The following is a 22325-nucleotide window of genomic DNA, read 5'->3' on the forward strand; positions in this document are numbered from 1 at the left end:
GAGAGTGGTGGATACGTGGAATGCACTGCCGGTGAAGGTGGTAGAGGTAGATACAAAAGGGTCTTTTCAGAGACTCTTAGATAGGTACATGGAGCTTAGAAAAATAGAGGGCCATGTGCTAGGAAGATTCTAGACTAGGTTACATGGTTGGCACAACATTACAGACCCTTTGGCCCACAATGAGCAGTAGATTTCTATGTTCTATGCTCTAAAGGACCTCAGTCTCCTCAGGAAGTACAGGTACCATATACAGCCTCTGCATTGGTGCTGTCATCCAGATGCACTCCCAGGTATCTGTAGGTCCTCACCACATCCATGTCCTCCGTATCAATAGTCTTCCTAAAGTCCATCACCATCTCCTGTGTCTTACTAATGTTGAGCTGCAAATGATTCAGCTTTCCTTTTTGTTTATCCCCCCTCTCTAACTGTACCATTTAAATGGCTGTGGTGTGTTCTTTGTGCTGGATGTTGGAAACCTGTTCAAAAGTGACACATTGCACCTGAAAACAAGGGGGACCAATATTCTCACTGGCAGGTTTATTAGAGCTGTTGAGAAGGGTTTAAACTAACTTGGCACGGGGGTGGGAACTGGAGTAAAGGGATTCTGGAAAGGACAGATGGTCTAAAAAAAAATTAAAGACAGCATGCAGTCAGATTGTCAGGAAGGGCAGGCAGGTGATGGGACTTAGTTGCATCCAACTGGTTGAGTATGAACACATTAGGGATGCAGAATCAGAAAGGATCGCAAATACGGTACTCAAGGTGTTGCATCTAAATGCGCATAGCATAAGAAATAAGGTGGGTGCAATATTGCAGACTACCAGGTATGATGTTGTGGCCATAACTGAATCGTGGCTGAATGATGGTTGTAGTTGGGAGCTGAATGTCCAAGGTTACACATTATATCGGAGGGATAGGAAGGTAGGTAAAGGGAGTGGCATGGCTCTACTGGTAAAGAATGGCATCAAATCAGTAGAAAGAAGTGACAGAGGATCGAAAGATGTTGAATCATTGTGGGTTGAGTTAAGAAATTGTAAGGATAAAAGGACATTGATGGCAGTTATATACAGGCCTCCCAACAGTAGCTGGGATGTAGACCACAGGTTGCAACAAGAAATAGAAAAGGCAAATCAAAAGGGCAATGTTACGGTAGTCATGGGAGATTTTAACATGCAGGTCGATTAGGAAAATCAGGTTGGTAATGGATCTCCAGAGGGCGAGTTTGTTGAATACCTAAGAGGTAGATTTTTAGAGCAGTTTGTCATTGAGCCTACTGGGGGGGATCAGCTATCCTGGACTGGGTGTTGTTCGCCAGAAAGAATGACAATCTTCAAATCAGTGAATTCAAATGAATCAAGGACAGTGGAAGCGGTCTTTGTTCTTGCCGTGTGCTTGGGGGATGGAGGCTGCCATTTTGTAAAGGCACTCTATTCTTCATTTTGTCAGCTTGACATGCTGGGCTTGATTGGTGTTTTAAAGAAGACACAAAGACTCTTCAGGTAATCTGCTGGACTGGAGGTCATTTCCAAATAAGGAGTTATTTGTGAGGTGTTCTTTGGTTGGCTATAACATGCAGAATTGTGAATGCCTAGTTTGATTCAAGCTCATTGCTGACTGAGAACAAAGAGCCATGAGTCAGCAACTGTCCCTTGATGGGGAGAGGATAATAGATGGATGCTGGCTTGGACCAGAGCCAATGACCAGGTGTTAAATGCCAGACACATGACCTGCGGCCAATGACACGGGAATGTGACATTTGAATTGATAAGAAATGGACATAAAAGTGGATGCTTTGTGTGTGCCGGTGGCGGTAACTTCGAAGAATAACCATCGCAGATACAAGCGAGAAGAACCCTGCGTGAAGCACGTGGAGAGTGAATCGGGAGCACAAGGAACAAGGAACGCCTGGCCAGCATTAATTCCTCTGCCCGGGTAATACCTTTGCTATTCTTTTACTATCCAGGAGAGTCAGGGATTGTCTTCAACTTGAAATTTGATAGGGAAGAAGTCTGATGTTGCAGTATTTCAGTGGAGTAAGGAAAATTACAGTGGTATGAGAGGGGAGTTGGCCAAAGTAAATTTATTTTATCTTTTTTAAATTATTTTTTTTATTAGTTTTTCTATACATTTTACAAATTAAAAACCCCAAATCCCAATGAGGAACATTAATACAGTGCAAAATTAAGCATACAATGACAATATGCTACAAAGGAAGAGAATTTGACAAAAAAGCACCTAAATTGAAGACAAGTAAACTTAGTATCCTCTCCAAGCCCCACAACACAAAAAAAAAACAACTCCAGACCAACCACAACACAATATAGAGTATAAATCAGGACAATCAAACTCCCAGACTGTGAATACATTTAGCAACAGAGGATAATAATGCCTACTAGCAGAAAAAAAAGGGAGCTGAAAGCAAGGGACTGAAAAGAAAAAAAAACCCTAGTCAAGAGGAAGGTTATGAAAGTACTCGATAAAAGGTCCCCAGACCTTATGGAACTTTAGATCCGAATTGAGAACTGAATAATGAATTTTTTCGAGGTCCAAGCAGGCCATGATGTCGTTAAGCCATTGCGCATGAGTGGGCGGGGCAACATCTCTCCATCTAAGGAGGATCAAGCGTCTAGTCAGGAGAGAGGCAAAGGATAATATTCGGCATTTGGTCGGACTCAGACGTAAATCTGTCTCGCCCCAGAAACCGAACAAAGCAATTACGGGGTTTGGTTTCTAGGTGCTGATTCAGAATACACAATAACATAGTGAAGACATCTTTCCAAAAATTTCTCCAAGCTAGGACAGAACCAGTACATATGGATGAGAGATGCCACGCCCCTCTTGCATTTATCACAGAGCGGACTAATGTTAGGGTAGAATCGAGATAGTTTAGATTTAGACATATGGGCTCTATGAACAATCTTAAACTGTAAAAGGCAATGGCGAGCACAAAGAGAGGTTGAGTTAACCGATTTGAGAATCGAGTCCCAGCTCTCATCGGATAAGGAGGTATTTAAATCCTGCTCCCAGGCCATTTTAATTTTATCCACAGGGGCCCGTCATAAGGCTGCTAATTTATCTCGAATAATTGATATTAAACCTTTACCTAGTGGATTAATGGAAAGAAATAAGTCCATAGCAATTTTCACAGTCATTTCAGGAAAGTTAGGAGTTAAAGGAGCAATAAAGTGTCTAATTTGGAGATATCTAAAAAAAATGAGCATTGGGCAGATTGAACTTAACAGAGAGCTGCTGAAAAGAAGCGAAGCGATTATCAATGAAAAGATCTTCAAAATGTCTAATGCCCTTCCTATACCAAACATGGAATGCTGAATCGTACGTAGTAGGTAAAAAAAAGGTGATTATGTGCGACAGGGCTGGAAACGGAAAAACCATGGAAACCATAGTGTTTCCTAAACTGAGCCCATATACGCAAAGTGTGTCTAACAAGAGGATTAGCTATTAATCTGGACAGACTACTAGGGAGTGCAGAGCCAAGAAGTGCAGAGCTAGATAATTCTTTAGTGGAGCTCAACTCCATTGCCACCCAATTAGGGCACTCGGGTTGGCCGTGGAAGAAAGACCAAAAGGTAGCACAACGTATATTAGCTGCCCAATAATATAAACGAAAGTTAGGTAAAGCCATGCCACCCTCTTTTTTAGATTTTTGGAGATGAATTTTATTAATTCTAGAGCACTTATTCTTCCACAGATATGACAAAATAATAGAGTCTGAGGAATCAAAAAAAGATTTAGGAATAAAAATTGGGATAGATTGAAATAAGTATAAAAATTTGGGGAGAACATACGTTTTAACAACATTGATACAACCTACCAAAGACATAGATAGACGTGACCATTGTACCAGACTCTGTTTTATAGTATATGAAAGATTGGCAAAGTTTTCACAAAAGAAATCTTAAAACTTCCTTGTGACTGTAATTCCAAGATAAGTAAATTGATTATGGACTACTTTAAAAGGGAGATCACGAAATGTTAGTTCTTGTGCTTCTTTATTAATTGGGAAAAGTTCACTCTTATGTAAGGCCAAAGTAAATTTTAAGGAGCTGCTGGCAGGGATGTAGGCAGAGCAGCAATGACGTGTGTTCTGGGGAAAATGAAGAATGTGTAGGACATATGTATTCCAAAAATGAAGAAATACTCAAATGGTAAAATAGTACAATTGTGGCTGACAAGGAAAATCAAAGCTATTGAAAAGCAAACGAAAGCTCATACAACAAAGCAAAAATTAGTGGGAAGACAGAGGATTGGGAATGTTTTAAAAATCTACAGAGAGCAACTAAAAACATCATTAGAAGGGAAATGATGAAATATGAAAGCAAAATAGCAAATAATATTGAAGTGGATAGTAAATGTTTTTTTAATAATGTTAAAAATAAAAGAAAAATGAGAGTGGATGTAGGAAATGAGGCAGGAGAAATAGAGGGGGACAAGGAGATGGCTGATGAACTAAATGAGTATTTTGTGTCAGTCTTCACTGTGGAAGACACTAGCAGTGTGCCTGATGTTGTAGTTGTAAAGGAAGAGAAATGGGAGCAGTTACTATTACAAGAGAGAAGGTGCTCAAAAAGCTGTAAGACTTAAAAGTACATAAGTCACCCAGACCAGAAGAACTCCACCCTAGGGTGCTTAAAAAGGTAGTGTTAACAGACTGTGGTGGCATTAGAAATAACCTTTCAAAAATCATTGGACTCTGGCACAGTGCCAGAGGACTGGAAAATTAAAAATGTTACTCCACTCTTTAAGAAAGGAAGAAGGCAGCAGAAAGGAAATTATAGACCAGTTGGCCCAATTTCAGTGGTTGGGAAGATGTTGGAGTCAATTGTTAAGGATGAGGTGATGAAGTACTTGGTGACATAAGACAAGATAGTACAAAGTCATCATGGTTTTCTTCGTGGAAAATCCTGCTCGATGAACCTGTTGGAATTGTTTGAGGAGATTACAAGTAGGATAGATAAAGAAGATGCAGCAGATGTTGTATATCTGAACTTTCAGAAGGCCCTTGACAAGGTGCCACACATGGGGCTGCTTACCAAGTTCAGAGACCATGGTATTACAGGAAAGTTACTAACATGGTCAGAACATTGGCTGATAGGCAGTGAGTGGGAATAAAAGGATCCTATTCTGGTTGGCTGCCAGTGACTAGTGGCATTCCACAGGGGTCGACGTTAGGACTTTTATGCTGTATATAAATGATTTAGTTGATGGTTTGTTGACAAATTTACAGATGACACAAAGATTGGTGGAGGGGCAGGTAATGTTGAGGAAACAGGTAGGCTGCAGAAGGACTTAGACAGATTAGGAGAATGGGCAAGAAAGCGGCAAATGAAATACAATGTTGGAAAATGCATGGTCATGCAATTCCATAGTAGAAATGAAGGTATAGATTACTTTCTAAATGGAGAAAATCCAGGAATCTGAGATGTAGGGGGATCTGGGAGTCCTTGTGCAGAACACGCTGAAGGTTAACTTGCAGCTTGAGTCAGTGGTGAGGAAGGCCAATGCCATGTTAGCATTCATTTCAAGAGGTCCAGAATACAAAAGCGGGGATCTGATACTGAGGCTTTATAAGGTACTGATGAGGCCTCACCTTGATATTGTGAACAGTTTTGGGCCCCTCATCTTAGAAAAGATGTGCTGGCATCGGTGAGGGACCAGAGAAGGTTCATTAGGATGATTCCAGAAATGAAAGGGTTATCATACGAGGAACTTTTAATGGCTCTGGGTCTGTACTCGCTGGAATTCAGAAGGATGGGGGGGGGGGGATTTCATTGAAACCTTTCAAATGTTGAAAGGACTAGACAGAATAGAAGTGGAAAGGATGTTTCCCATGCTCTAGGACAAGAGTCCATACCCTCAGGATAGAGGGGCACTTTTTAAACCGGGTTGCAGAGAAATTTATTTTGCCAAAGAGTGGTGAATTTGTGGAATTTGTTACTACATGCAGCTGTGGAGGACAGGTTGTTGAGTGGATTTAAGGCAGAGACTGATAGGTTTTTGATTGGACATAGCATCAAAGGTTATGGGGAGAACGCCAGGAACTGAGGTTGAGGAGAAGATAAAAAAGGATCAGCCTTGATTCAATGGCGGAGCAGATTCAATGGGCCAGATGGCTGAATTCTGCTCCTACATCTTATGGTCTTATCTAAATAGAAGTAGCTTCTGTTCAGCAAGCAGATGACAGAATCATCGACTCCAATGTACTCCTGGCAGGTAAACTGCAGGGGATTGAGGGCTGATCTGATCAGGGGTTAGAGCTGTGCCAGGACCAGTCTCTCTAGGGTCTTCATGATTTATTACGTTAGGGTCACTGGATGCAGTCATTCAAGACTTCTGATTGGCCCTTCTTGGGTACAGAAACCACAATGTTTTCCACGCAGTCGGGACCCCTTCCAAGCTGAGATGCAAATTGAAAATGCACTGGAGAACTCCACAAAGCTGGCCAGCACACACTCCTTCAGAACCTCGGGGTTCACACTATCCTGTCACAATGGTTTGCTGTGTCTGAGTTTCCCTAGAGCTCAGTAGTGAAGGTGAGTCCATGATGACTGGGGAGTTGGAAGGTGGGGTCTGGGGAAGGTGAAGCTCGAGACAATGGTAGCTGGTGTGTGGAAGGTAAGTGCAGGGCAAGGAGGGGATGTAGACAGGTGTAGCTTGTGTTGTTCATCCATGTATTGAACTAGAGGAGAGAGGGGAGGCATTGGTGCTGAGGGAGCACTAGGTGTCTCAGCACCTGGACCGGTGTGTTGAGGGGGGTGTGAATAGGAAGGCAATTGTCAAACCTATTGAATAGTTTACACCACCAGTGATCTGGATTCAATTCCTTGCCACATGCAAGTAGTTTGGAGGTTCTCCCTGTGAACCATAAGGATTGCCTCTGGTTTCCTCCCACAGTCCAAATGTGTACCAGTTATTTGGTTAATTGGTCATTGTAAATTGTCCTGTGATTTGGCATGGGTTGAATGTGTAGGTTGCTGGGAGGTGTGGTTTGTTGGGCCAGAAGGGCCCGCACTGTACTCCATCTCCAAATAAATAAAGAAATACGTTCTAATGTGTCAAACTTTATAATGATAATCAAAGTCATGGATATAATAATTTTCTGAAACGCAAGTCATATCAACCAATTTCTCTTTTGGACCTTCCATTAATCTGTCAATGCTCCAAAGAAATTAATGAAACATCTACTAATTGAATGAATGCATCTAGAATAATTAACCATGGATCTCTTGACCAACTTCAACCGCCTTGATACACTGAATAGTGCAACAAGAATGACCTAACAAAGGAGCAGTATAGGATACCAAGCAAACATCTCAACTGTGCACCTACCTGCCAGCAAATAAGAGCTTGAGTTAGTTGTTTGACAGATCCTCAAGACAGAGTACATGGAAGATAGATATATGCAATAGCAAACAAAATGCTAGAGGAACTCTGTGGATTGGGCAGCATCCATACAGGAAAAAAGAACAATCATACTTTAGGGTCAAGACACTTTATTCAGGACATATATACAAATTTAAGAGATATGTGCAAATTCTTTTAACCTGGCTGACACACATTCTTGTCAAAACCTGGTCTTGGTCAAATGCCAAGTTATAAGACAATTTTGCACTCCTCCAATGTGATCTACTTCCTGTTTATTTTTGCCCATCATTTTTGTGCCACTCCTAAAAAAAAATCCTCTTCCTCCTTCTATATATCATTTCTGCATAGTTCTTTCACTTTTCAATTGACAGTCACTGCCCACCCATTTCCACCAGTCTCTTCCCCAGGTGTCAGTTCATTGTTCCCTCAATATTGGTATTGGTTTATGATTATCACATGTGCCAAGATAGTGAAAAGTTTGTCTTCTTCATACAGATCAAATCATTACATAATGCACAGAGCTAGAACAAGGTAAAACAATAACAATGCAGAATAAAGAGTAAAATCTTCCGAAAATGTGTAGTGCAGGTAACTGGTGAAGTGCGAAACTATAACAAGGCATATTGTGAGGTCATGTGAGTCTGTATTATTGCAAAAGGTCAGTTCTACAGCATGGTAACAGCTGGACAGAATTTCTCCTTGGGCCTAGTGGTATGCACATTCAGGCTTTTGTATCTTCTGCCCAATGGAAGGGTGGCGAAGGGAGAATGTTTGGGGTGGGTGTGGTGTGTGATCACACCTGCTGCTTTACTGAAGCAGGGAGATGAACAGAGTTCATGGAAGGGAGACTGGTTGTTGTGATTTCTTAAGTTCTGTCTACAACTCTGCAGTTTCTTGTGACTGTGCAGAGCACTTGCATGCACTGAACCGTTATGCATCCAGACAGAATGCTTTCTATGGTCCACTGATAAAAATTGGTAAGGGTTGGAGGATATGCCAAGTTTTTTAGCCTCCTGAGGATCTAGAAGCATTGGCGTGTTTTCTTGGTCACAACATCAACATGCTAGACCAGGATAGGCAATTGGTGATGATCACTCTGAAGAACTTAAAGCTCTCAATCTTCTCACGTTTAATAACATTGATTCTGACAGCACCATATACGCTGACCCTTTTCCCAAGTTAATGACCAGTTCTTTTGTTTTGAAGACATTGAAGGAAAGGCTGTTGGCAGGACACAATGTCACTGGGCACTATCTCAATGTTATTTCAGATACAACCCAATATGGTGATATCATCATCAAACTTGTAAATGAAAGTGGAGTAAAATCTGACCACGTAGGCGTGAGTGTACAGGGAGCAGAGTACGGGGCTGAGGATGCAACCTTGTGGGGCATTAGTGCTTAAAATATAGAGGCAGAGGTGTTTCTGCCTAACATTACAGATTACAGTCTGTTGGTCCAGAAGTCAGAGATCCAGCTGCAGATAGAGGCAGGTGAAGAGTGTTACCATACAGAAAATGTTACCAATATGCAGAAAGTTTAGCTCTTCAAGACTGCTCTCCATTCTACCACCCCCAATCGTCTAAGCAGCCTGGCTGCTCTAGTCGCCCAACCCCAATTGTCTCAGCTTAATCGTCATTGCTTAAAGCCTGTGACTCAGCCCAAAACCCACTGACCGATTTCAGACACTTCAAAATGATCTTCAGTTGACCACAATTGTTTCCAATGTAGCAGATTGTCGTTTTCTTGTTGGTACATGCCTCTGTCCAATGGACAGAGATTAGTCTAGGGAGTAGTGGTCTCTAACATAGCATTACACAGTGTGGTCAGCATAGTTTCCTTCAGGGAAAATCCTGCCTGACGAACCTGTTGGAATTCTTTGAGGAGATTACAAGTAGGATAGATAAAGGGGGTTCAGTGGATGTTGTATATTTGAACTTTCAGAAGGCTTTTGACAAGGTGCCACACATGAGGCTGCTTACCAAGTTATGAACCCATGATATCACAGGAAGGTTTCTAACATGGTTAGAGCATTGGCTGATTGGTAGGAGGCAATAAGTGGGGAAAAAAGGATCCTTTTCTGGTTGGCTGCCAGTGACTAGTGGCATTCCACAGGGGTCGATGTTGGGACCACTTCCTTTTATGCTCTATATAAATGATTTAGACGATGGCTTTTTTGCTAAGTTTGTAGATGATATGAAGATTGGAGGAGGGGCAGGTAGTGTTGAGGAAACAGATAGGATACAGGACTTAGACAGGTTAAGAGAATGGGCAAGAAAGTGGCAAATGAAATACAATGCTGGAAAATGTATGGTCATGCACTTTGGTAGTAGAAATAGATGTGCGGACTATTTTCTAAACAGGGAGAAAATCAAAGCATCTGAGATGCAGAGGGACTTGGGAGTCTTTGTGCAGAACACCCTAAAGGTTAACTTGCAGTTTGAGTCGGTGGTGAGGAAGGCAAATGCCATGTTAGCATTCGTTTCAAGAGGTCTATAAGACCATAAAATATAGAAGCAGAAGTAAACCATTCCGCCCATCAAATCTGTTCTGCCATTCAATCATGGGTTGATCCAATTTTTCCAGTCATCCCCACTCCCCTGAAAGGGGAGCAAGGATGTGATGCTGAGGTTTATAGGGCACTGGTGAGGCCTCACCTTGATATTGTGAACAGTTTTGGGCCTCTCATCTTAGAAGAGATGTGCTGGCATTGGAGAGGACCCAGAGGAGGTTCATAAGGATGATTCCAGGAATGGAACCATTCCAGGGACCTGAAATGGTTATCCTATGAGGAACATTTGATGGCTGTAGGTCTGTACCCGCTGGAATTCAGAAGGATGAGGGGGGATGTCAGTGAAACCTTTCAAATGTTAAAAGGCCTAGACAGAGTAGATGTGGAAAGGATGTTTCCCATGGTGGGAGAGTTTAAGAAGAGGACACAGCCTCAGGACAGAGGGGCGGCCTTTCAAAACAGAGATGCAGAGACATTTCTTTAGCCAAAGGGTGGTGAATTTGTGGAATTTGTTGCCACATGCAGTTGTGAAGGCCAGGTTGGTGGATGTATTTAAGGCAGAGATTGATAGGTTCTTGATTGCACATGGCATCAAAGGTTATGGGGAGAAGGCCGGGAACTGGGGTTGAGGAGGAGGAAAAAAAGGATCAGCCATGATTGAATGGCAGAGCAGACTCCATAGGAGTAGAATTAGGCCATCTGGCCCATGTCTTATGGTCTTATTTACAATGTCCCTAAACTCATGAAAACTCTTGCTCCTTTGTTCCTCCAGCTTGAATTGTCCTAGGTACACAAACACACACAAACTATTGAAACACCCAGTTTGCAAATCTATGAAACCGGAGAGAAAAACAATGAATTAATTTTTAGCTTTAGATACATTCTGATTACTGAACTTTCAACAATAAACACAGGCAACTGAGCAAGTTACATGAACAAAGAGAGGATATCTATAGTTTAACAATGTAGCTTACTTCCTAATTATAGTTCCCTTCCTGTGGTCTCAAAATCCTCACACTGCCGACTATTAACCACAGCAAAAAACAAGATCACTGCAATATGTTAATATTGGTCGGCTTAATACATAATAGCTCAATTCTGAAAGACAAACTAACAAGATAATTCCTCTTCAAAACACAAAACACTGGAGGAATTCAGCAGGTCGAGCAGCATCTATGGAAATGAATAAACTGTCAACACTCGAGTCGGTACCCTTCATCAGGACAAATCCACTTTTTGGCCTAATCTTGGTTATGATGCAAATGTTAGTAATCTTCCTAAGCTGAGTCACTCCTAATGTCAATCAAGTTCCTGCACCTAAACAGTCATACTAGAGCCTAAAGATTTACCATTGCTTGGTTGGCTGCAAACTAGCTTGGATAGAATCTCCCATCACCAGCAAGTGCAGTTCATCAACCATACTCACATTCATTAATAACTCCTCAGAACGAAAGAGCATCCCTTTACAATGATAATTATTTACAATAGAGGGAGGCTAGAGGCAGACCACATTTTCAATATACTGAAAGTTTCAAGTGGAATTATTTGACCCCATCCATTGTGTTGAGAGAAAAGGAAGTTCATTCAGCATCAAACATAAAGGTAGAGGCTCAGCTGAGGAAGTGAAAGAAGTCCAATTTGGTTTATATTAAGAAAACTTCCTAGGATATCCACTGACAAGCAGAGAACAAGCTGAGACTGTGACAATTGATTGGATAAAATTAGAGATGGCAAAGAAAATAGCTCAACATTTTCAGGGTAAGAAAGAAGATAAAACCAGACTTGCCTGAATATTCGGGAGGAGAAGTTTGTGGAATTATACAACACAAGTAATTTTAAATAGGCAAACAATACAGGGAAAAAATGGCTTGCATACTGTTCATACAGATCAATTCATTACAATCAGAGTCAGGTTTAATATCACTGGCATATAAAACCATAAGATATAGGAGCAAAATTAGGCCAGCTGGCCCATCGATTCTGCTCCACCACGGCTGATCCATTTTTCCTCTCAGCCTCAATCTCCGGTATCCCCCCACCCCGGTAACCTACCTCTGCCTTAAATATACATAAAGACCTGGCTTCCACAGCTGCCTGTGGCAATGAATTCCACAGATCCATTCCTTGGCTAAAGGAATTCCTCATTTCTGTTCTAAACGGACACCCCTCTATTTTGAGGCCGTTCCTCTGGTCTTAGACTCTCCCACCGAAGGAAACATCCTCTCCACAACCACCCTATCAAGAGATTTCAATTAGGTCACCTCTCAATTCTTCTGAATTCCAGTGAACACAGGCTTAGAGCCAATAAACAGTCTTCATGACAGGCCATCCAAACCTGGAAGCATTTTTGTGAACTTCCTTTGAATCTTCTCCAGTTTCAGCAAATCCTTTCCAGGATCAGAATTAACCAAGTGAGGCCTCAACAGTGTTTTATGTAGTCTCAATATTATATCCTTCCTTTTATACACTGGTCCTCATGAAATGAATGCTAGCATCGCATTTGCCTTCCTCTCAGACACAACCTGCAAATTAACCTTTAGGGAATCCTGCACAAGAACTCCCAAGTCCCTTTGCCTCAGTTTTGTCTTTTCTCTCTATTTAGAAAATAGTCAACCCTTTCATTTCTTCTACCAAAGTACATGATCCTACACTTCCCAGCACCGTATTCCATCTGCCACTCATTTGCCCATTCTCCTAATTGTCCAAGACCTTCTGTAGACTCCCTATTTCTTCAAAGCTACCTGTCCCTCTACCTATATTTGTGTTGTTTACAAACTTTGCAACAAAGCCATCAATTTAGTCATCCAAATAATTGACATATAATGTGAAAAAAAGATGTGGTCCTAATACAGACCGATGTGGAACACCCTGGGTCACCAGCAGCCAGCCAGAAAAGGCTCCCTTTATTCCCACTCTTTGCCTCCTGCCAATCAGCCAATGCTTTATCCAAGTTAGAATCCTATCTGTAATACCATGGCTCAGCTTGTTAAGCAGTCTCATGTGTGGCCCCTTATCAAAGGCCTACTGAAAATCTAATTACACAGCATCAAAAGATTCTCCTATGTTTGTCCTGCTTGTCATTTCTCCAAAGAATTCCAACAGATTGATCAAGCAAGATTTTCCCTCAAGGAAACCATGCTGACTATGAATCCATGCTCTGCCTCAGAAGGCAGTGGAGGCCAATTTTCTGGATGCATTCAAGAAAGAGCTAGATAGAGCTCTTAAAGATAGCGGAGTCAAGGGATATGGGGAGAAGGCAGGAACGGGGTACTGATTGTGGATGATCAGCCATGATCACAGTGAATGGCGGTGCTGGCTCGAAGGGCTGAATGGCCTACTCCTGCACCTATTGTCTATTGACTACAGCTTATTTTATCATGTGCCTCCAAGTACCCCAAAACCACACCCTTTCGACTTTAACATCTTCCCAGAGGTCAGACTAACTGGCCTATAGTTTCCTTTCTCCTGCCTCTCTTCCTTCTTGATGAGTGGAGTGACATTTGCAATTTTTCAATCTTCCGCAACTTTTCCAAAATCTAGTGATTATTGACAGATCATTACTAATGCTTCCACAATCTTTTCAGCCACCTCTTTCAAAACCTTGGGATGTACGCTATCTATAGAGAGGAATAAACAATCGACATTTCATCTGGATGGAAGGGTCTCAGCCCAACAAAGGGTATGTTTATTCATCTCTATAGATGCTGCCTGACCTGCTGAGTTCCTCCAGTATTTTATGTGTGTTACTGATACTTTGTGGCTTTGGAAGATAAACATATTAGTGCATGTTGTGACTTGCATTGCCCAACTATCTATTCTGAAACTAGCACAGAAAAGACAGATGAGTTTGTCTGTTTCACTGATCCTGTTCAGTTCTATGTTCTATTTTTCTACGAATTGCCACAAAGTTTACACATATTACACTTTCCTTGATCAAAGATTAAATCATCTAACTAGCACTGAATTCTTAGGGTGTCAAAAGTCTTCAGTGGAGTCTGGATTTATACTGCAAGCATTGCTCTCATACCAGTTAGTCGTTCACCTTAGACCCTCTTCCATTTCACCTGGGTTACTACATTCACAGACAATGAACCACACCACCAAATCTGGTGCTTGGCACAAATCAGTGGAAATACTTTTGATAATTAACTCCCTCTCCTAAAGTGCTGCACACTGGCTTTGGAATCTCAATCAATTTATCAAATGTTTCTCCAACCATATACAAAGTGACAGCAGACATTTAATAGGAGTCCTGATGAAGGTTCTCGCCCAAAACATCAACTGTTTATTCACCTCCATAGATGCTGTCTGACCTGCTAACTTACTATTTCAAGTATATGTAAAATATCTTGTGATTATAATAAGAGCCAAACTCTCATATCCAGCATCTTTGGCACATCCAGCAGGCTACAGAAAATGCCCAACCACAGAAATCGCTCACTGATCATCATTCTCTGAGCAGAAATGTTCTTTTAAAATGGACATTCTCAGACTATATAGATAGAGGTCCAGGAACTGCAGTTCTGCAATTAGAAAACACTGTCAGGTGAGGTCACAGAATTTGCAACGGTTAATTAACTACAGGTTTTAATTAAAATTAGTTAATTAATACCGATCTGTATTACAGATCTACAACCTGCCTGACCACAGGAGCTCCTGAACCACAGATAGATGATCAACTTCTCCTGACTAACAGGCTGCCCATTTCAACCCCCCCCCCCCATGTGGAAAACAAATCTAAAGGAGCATGAACATTGATAGTAAATTATCCCTATGGGTGCAATCTACAAAATCACACAAATTCTAACTACACTGAAATTAATCTCATCGAATTCTGATTAATTTATCTAATTATTTCAAAATATTGCATGGCACAGGCCCCTTTGGCCAAACAGCCCACCTATTTAACCTAAGCCTAATCATCTACAGCTCAGCATCAGTAGGACAAAGGAGACAGTGATAGACTTTAGGGAGACTAAGCCTGCGCTGCTCCCTGTTACTACTGATGGTGAGGACCTACAAGTACTTGGGGGTGCACCTGGACAACAGACTTGAGCGCAGCACCAACACAAAGGCTATGTACGAGAAGGGCCAGAGTCACCTCTACTTCCTGAGGAGACTGAAGTCCTTTGGAATGTGCAGGACACTCGTTCACATTTTACCAGTTGTTGCCAGTACCATCTTCTATGCAATGATATGCTGGGGCATTGGCATCAACACGGATGATACCAACAGGCTCAATAAACTGATTAGAAAGGCTGGCTTTGTTATAGGAGTCAAACTAAACACACTGGAAGCTGGGGTAGATCAAAGGACCCTACGGAAAACCCTGGCAATTCTGGACAATGTTTCTCACCCTCTGCATGCCCTTGGTTGAAGAGCAGCACATTTAGTAATAGACTAAAAATAGCTGCCCTGCTCCGAAGAGTGCTATATGAGGCCATTCTTACCTTCAGCCATTAGGCTCTATAATGAGTCAATCTATAGCCAGGGAAGTGATATCCATCCCCCACTCTTCAGTTTGAGATAACTTTTTTTTATTCTTTCTTACTTCTCTTTTAATATTTGTATATTTGTATATCTGTGTACTTGTAATGCTACTGTGACACTGTAATATCCTTTGGGATCACTGAAGTATCTATCTAGTCATAGGACAATTTACAATGAATAATTAACCTACTGTACGTCTTTGTACAGTGGGAGGAAACAGGAGCACCTGGAGGAAACCCACACGTACACAGGGAGGAGAAACAAACTCCTTACAAAAGGTGCTGGAATTGTACTGCAATGCCCTGAACAGTAATAGTGTCATGCTAACAGCTATGCTAGCGCAGAGCCCCAAATTTAGTGCCAGTTAAAAGTTCCATCGTTAAAAATGTGCCATACTGAGCACTCAGCAGGGTTGTTACTGCCTGATATTCAATGACATAAAATGCAATTATTTTTAAACCATACAAAGCTTGCACAAATTTTATGAAGAATGTGCAAGTTGCTTTGAAATATCAAAAAATCCTCAAGCCTCAAGATCATCAATCAATCTTTCCATAAACTGTGCACATTAATGTAAAGCACCATGAACACATCAAGCAGTCAAATAATGACTGGCACTTGGGCATCACAGTGACCGGAGAGCAAAAGCAGAATCCATGAAATTTGCAGTGGTGGGGTGTGTTCTAATCTTTAGTCCCTGAACTAATAATTATTTAAACTACAAGGAATCACATCAGTGTCACAACATTGCAGTCAGTACAAGTTGCAACATTAACCACAGAACTATGCCCAACTCAATCTCTCAGCATTCAATCTACATCTAATATAACAAAGTTGTTCCTGTTTCAACTAACATAGTTCTTCAGAACAAATTTGAAAAAGAGAACTATTGGGGGCAAACTATTGTGGAAGTAAATTTGGCCCAAAATCGAAGAGTAAAATGAAGATAAACGGAAAGAAACTTGTGCAGATCATCATGCAATGGCAAAAATGTATTTCCATCATATCAAAGCAGAGATACCATTGCCCACTCACATGCTGATCTATATAGGATACAAATTAAACACGAATTGCTCAACGCAAGTGGAAACAAGAAAATTACTTGGAGGACTGGACTGGCCTGCTCTGCCAGTCAACAAGATCATAAATAGATCTTTCAGCTGGACACCATTTTCATTCACCAACTCTCTCCATAAATTATCTTAATATCCAAAAATCTGCTGTAATCTTTTCAATCACATCCACTCCCAGCTTCAAAGCTATAATATGCTGATGATACTTGGGTTTGATCTGAGAGTAAAAGTTCTAAATAACTTGCCTACTGATGTACAAGTGAATGGGCCGCACATCAAACATCCCCAAAAGGACCTTTAAAACCCTGCCCATGCCAACGATCCACAATGTGACCTGGATAACGTGGAACACATTCTATATCTTGGAACCATCTCTCAGCAAAGACATACCATACATTGATGAAATTCATCAGTGCTCCAGCAAAAATTTTGGCTGTTAGAGGAAAAGAGCATTCAAAGATCAAGACCTTACATCAAGTACAAAGTTTACAATCTGCCAAGTAGTGTGATCACTGCTGTCAGACAGGTAACAAAGAAACCCAGCTCAGCCATGCCAACCAAGGTGTCAGTTACTATTCACCTCATCACTGAACTGTTCCCACAACCTTCACCCTCTTCATCTCATGCTTATTTATAATTATTGTGATATTTATTGCTTATTCATCATAATCTTTTCTCCTTTCTTTTTGTTTTTGCAGTTTGTTGCCTTGCACATTGGTTATTTGTCTGACCTGTTTGGATATATTATTGATTCCACTGGGTTTCTTGTATTTACTATGAATGCCCACAAGAAAATGAATCTCAGGGCTGTATATGGTAACATGTACTTTGTTAATAAATTTACATTGGACTCCTAATGTCTTTTAAAAGGTGTTTGTATTCCTGCCCCAACTACTTCAAATTCAAGTTTAACTGTCATTCAGCCATACAGAATACAGCCAAACAAAACAGCTTGTTCCTCATATACACTACCTTCTCAATGAAGTTGCTCCACCTCACTTTAAAACTATGTATACCTAAGACACAGACTATCTGCAGCATGCACCCGAGAGCTGAAGAGTTACACTTACAGCATCTCTGTAGTCCTTCTTATCAATTGACAGCAGAGCCATCCCAACACACTATCCACTCTCCAGCACTGATATCCACTCTCCAGCACTGATCACATTCAGTCAGCACACTTGAGCGAGCCGCTTTGAGTGCATGCCAACAAGAAGAATCCCAAACAGACACACACACACACACACACACTTCATGCTGGGTTCTGACATTGTACCAAACTGCCAGAGAATAGGCAGAGGAAACAACTCAAAAACTAATCTAGCTTCAGGAAGTGTCACACACCCCTCAGACAACCTTAGATGTCTAATATCAGAGGGCATGCATTTACAATGAGTGGAGGTCAGGTCCGAGGAGATGGGTGGGGCAAAAGTTTTTTTTTACAATGTGGAGGCGAAGACGGGTGTTTAAGAGGGTGCTGAATGTGCAGGAAATGGAATGATGTGTAGATAGAAGGGACTAGTTGAGTGGACATTTGATTATCAGTTAGTTCAGCACCACATTAAAAGTCCTGTTCCAAGACCGAGAAGAAGCAATCAGGATAACCTAGTCTGAAGCCCACTAAAAATGGTATAGGTAACCAGCCAGCTACAACACCTCGGGGCAATACCTCCCAGAGGCTGAGTAACCCCACCATCCCTGGCTGCCCTGAGGAGGAAGTCCCTGGCCTCCTGCAGCAGGAGAGGGTAATGTGTGTACCCGCATTTCCTGAAGATATCAAGCATGACCAACTGAATGAGTCCACACGTTGGGCAGGTGCTGGCATAGGTAACTATGAATTACTGGGGAGGAGTGACAGTGTGCTGTCCAGGAGGGAGGGGGGACAAGGAGTGCGATCCGGGATAGGGAAACAATCTGTTTATGGTGGAGGTGGGGAGTGGGGAGGGAGGTAGAGGGGTTATGTGTGTTGCCTTGGGGGGTGGGGGAGAACTCCAGTGCTGTTCCAGGGGCTGGGAAGGGTTCACATTCTGACCCAGGAAATGGGGGTGGTGACGTTCTCGTTCAGTCCTGGGGTGGGATGGGGGAAATCTACATATTGTCCTGGGGAGCTGGGATGGGTTTCACGTATTGTCCCGGGGGGGGGGGGGAGGTGGGCTGGATCTACGCTGTCCGGGGTGGTGGTGGTGGGTTTCACACGCTGTCCGGGGAAGTGGGCTGGATCCACGCTGTTCGGGGAGGTGGAGTAGTGGAGGGGGGTGGTTCACCTGCAGTCCCAGGGTGGTGGTGGTGGGTTTCACACGCTGTCCGGGGAGGTGGAGTAGTGGAGGGGGGTGGTTCACATGCAGTCCCGGGGTGGTGGTGGTGGGTTTCACACGCTGTTCCGGGGAGGTGGAGTAGTGGAGGGGGGTGGTTCACATGCAGTCCCGGGGTGGTGGTGGTGGGTTTCACGTTGTCGTCTCGGGGGTGAGGTGGGCTGGATCCACGCTGTTCCGGGGAGGTGGAGTAGTGGAGGGGGGTGGTTCACATGCAGTCTCGGGGTGGTGGTGGTGGGTTTCACGTTGTCGTCTCGGGGGTGAGGTGGGCTGGATCCACGCTGTCCGGGGAGGTGGAGTAGTGGAGGGGGGTGGTTCACATGCAGTCCCGGGGTGGTGGTGGTGGGTTTCACGTTGTCGTCTCGGGGGTGAGGTGGGCTGGATCCACGCTGTCCGGGGAGGTGGAGTAGTGAAGGGGGGTGGTTCACATGCAGTCTCGGGGTGGTGGTGGTGGGTTTCACGTTGTCGTCTCGGGGGTGAGGTGGGCTGGATCCACGCTGTCCGGGGAGGTGGAGTAGTGAAGGGGGGTGGTTCACATGCAGTCCCGGGGTGGTGGTGGTGGTGGGTTTCACGTTGTTGTCTCGGGGGTGAGGTGGGCTGGATCCACGCTGTCCGGGGAGGTGGAGTAGTGGAGGGGGGTGGTTCACATGCAGTCCCGGGGTGGTGGTGGTGGTGGGTTTCACGTTGTTGTCTCGGGGGTGAAGTGGGCTGGATCCACGCTGTCCGGGGAGGTGGAGTAGTGAAGGGGGGTGGTTCACATGCAGTCTCGGGGTGGTGGTGGTGGGTTTCACGTTGTCGTCTCGGGGGTGAGGTGGGCTGGATCCACGCTGTCCGGGGAGGTGGAGTAGTGAAGGGGGGTGGTTCACATGCAGTCCCGGGGTGGTGGTGGGTTTCACACGCTGTCCCGGGGGTGAGGTGGGCTGGATCTACGCTGTCCGGGGAGGTGGAGTAGTGGAGGGGGGTGGTTCACATGCAGTCCCGGGGTGGTGGTGGGTTTCACACGCTGTCCCGGGGGTGAGGTGGGCTGGATCCACGCTGTCCGGGGAGGTGGAGTAGTGGAGGGGGGTGGTTCACATGCAGTCCCGGGGTGGTGGTGGTGGGTTTCACACGCTGTCCGGGGAGGTGGGCTGGATCCACGCTGTCCCGGGGGTGAGGTGGAGTAGTGGAGGGGGGTGGTTCACATGCAGTCCCGGGGTGGTGGTGGTGGGTTTCACGTTGTCGTCTCGGGGGTGAGGTGGGCTGGATCCACGCTGTCCGGGGAGGTGGAGTAGTGGAGGGGGGTGGTTCACCTGCAGTCCCAGGGTGGTGGTGGTGGGTTTCACACGCTGTCCGGGGAGGTGGAGTAGTGGAGGGGGGTGGTTCACATGCAGTCCCGGGGTGGTGGTGGTGGGTTTCACGTTGTCGTCTCGGGGGTGAAGTGGGCTGGATCCACGCTGTCCGGGGAGGTGAGGTGGAGTAGTGGAGGGGGGTGGTTCACCTGCAGTCCCGGGGTGGTGGTGGTGGGTTTCACACGCTGTCCCGGGGGTGAGGTGGGCTGGATCCACGCTGTCCGGGGAGGTGGAGTAGCGGAGGGGGCTGGTTCACATGCAGTCCCGGGGTGGTGGTGGTGGGTTTCACGTTGTTGTCTCGGGGTGGCACTCCGTGCGCTGCACCGGGTGTTATTGGAGATGGATGCAAGGCCACTTACCCATCGGTTGATCGCGCAGCGGAACATGTCGCGGTCGCGCTCACTTCGTCCCTCCTCAGCCGCTAGGATCCGACAGCGCGACGGCGGCTCCTCTCACAAGTGGTCGGCGCTCCAGCATTTCCGCGGCCCTCCAAGGAAATTTTATTTTGTTCTGTTTTTGCTGCTGCTCGGGTTCGCTCGCCACCCGCTCACTTTCTCCTCTCCGGACGGCCGCCCGCTCCCTGTCGTGGAAGGGACCGATGCCACCGAGCGCCGCCTTGCCTCCTCCCTGCTCCGACCAGACCGCCCTTTCCCTCGCCGCTCGGCCCCCGTCCGCTGCGCTGCACTGCGCATACGCAGATGGGTTACGCGCGGTCACCGCTGGGAAGTGTAGTCCAATAGCCCAACACGAATAGGCGCAGCCTTCCTCCTCCCGCCCTTTCGCTCGGCCCGCCCCCTCTCCTGCACTGCGCAGGCGCAGCCGGGGCCCGGCCTTCGTGGCCTTCCTTGTGGTGTTGTCCATGGAGACCGGTACCTGCCTGCAGACCGCTGCAGTGACGGTGGGTTGAGCTAACTCCGGGGATTGGGAGTATGTCAAACCACAATCCCTCCCCGATTGTGAGATCACGGACAGTTGAAGAAGTTTGGCATGAGTCCGCAAATCCTAAGAACTTTTTACAGGGGCACAACTGAGAGCATCCTGACTGGCTGCATCACTGGAACTGTACCTCCCTCAATTGCAGGACTCTGTGAAGAGTGGTGTGGGCAGCCCAGCGCATCTGTAGATGGGAACTTCCCACGATTCAGGACAGGTGCGTAAAAAGGGCCCGAAGGCTCACTGGGGACCCGAGTCACCCCAACCACAAACTTCCAGCTGTTACCAGCAGCATAAAAGCCAGGACCTACAGGCACCGGGACAGCTTCTTCCACCAGGCTATCAGACTGATTAATTCACACTGATACAATTGTATTTCTATGCTGTACATACTATTTACTATAAATTACAATAAATTGCACATTACATTTTTAGATGGAGATGCAATGTAAAGGTTTTTACGCGTGCATGTGAAGAATGTAAGGAATAAAGCAATTTAATAAACTCTAATTACTCAGTGCAGACCTTGCACATTAACCTGTACCTGCACTGCAGTTCCTCTAACACTTTATTCCGCCGCCTATACTTAATTTTACCTTGTGCAACACACACTATCTTAACTACATCAATGAACTGATATGATAAAACTGTCTACCTGCACTTCACTTTCTGTAATTATTATTTATGACTTTTTAGTTGCATTTGAGTTGATTTTAAAAGGTTCCCAATCTTACAAATTCCAATTTTTTTTTCCTCTATATATGCCTTCTCTTGGCTTTCATGTTGGCTTTGACTTCTCTCGTCAACCACACAGTCATCCTGCCTTTAGAATACTTCTTCTTTGGGATGTATATATTCTGTGCCTTCTGAATTGCTCCCACTACCGCTCTGCCTTTGTCCCTGCTAATGTTCCCTTCCAGTCAATTTTGGGCCAGCTCTTCCCTCATGGCTTTGTAATTCCCTTTATTCCACTGTCATACTGATACGTTTGACTTTAGCTTCACCTTCTCAAATTGCAGGGTGAATTCTATCACGATCACTGATCCCTTTAGGGTTCCTTTACCTTAAGCTCTATAATCAATTCTGGTCATTGCACACCACCCAATCCAGAATAGCTAATTAGTTGGCTCAACCATGAGCTGCTCTAAAAAGCCATCTTGTAAGCATTCTAGAAATTCCCCCTCTTGGGATCCAGCACCAACCTGACTTTCCCAATCTACCTATACATTGAAATCTCCAATGACTTGTAACATCACAAACAAGAGAAAATCTTGAAATCCAAGCAACACATACAA

General features: G+C 44.3%; 1 protein-coding gene across 8 annotated transcripts in view; it reads right to left on the reverse strand.

Annotated features, from left to right (window-relative positions):
- Positions 1-20777, reverse strand: part of atp11c (ATPase phospholipid transporting 11C) — a 198870-nt gene extending 178093 nt beyond the window's left edge. For all 8 annotated transcript variants that reach the window (XM_073057768.1, XM_073057764.1, XM_073057765.1 and 5 more), the window contains exon 1: positions 20457-20777. In XM_073057768.1, the coding sequence (XP_072913869.1) occupies positions 20457-20483 (27 nt within the window). In that variant the 5' untranslated portion in view covers positions 20484-20777. The remainder of the gene's footprint in view (positions 1-20456) is intronic.
- Positions 20778-22325: the final 1548 nt, after the last annotated feature.

The sequence above is a fragment of the Hemitrygon akajei genome, chromosome 10 (genome assembly GCF_048418815.1).
Source record: "Hemitrygon akajei chromosome 10, sHemAka1.3, whole genome shotgun sequence".
Lineage (NCBI taxonomy): Eukaryota > Metazoa > Chordata > Chondrichthyes > Myliobatiformes > Dasyatidae > Hemitrygon > Hemitrygon akajei.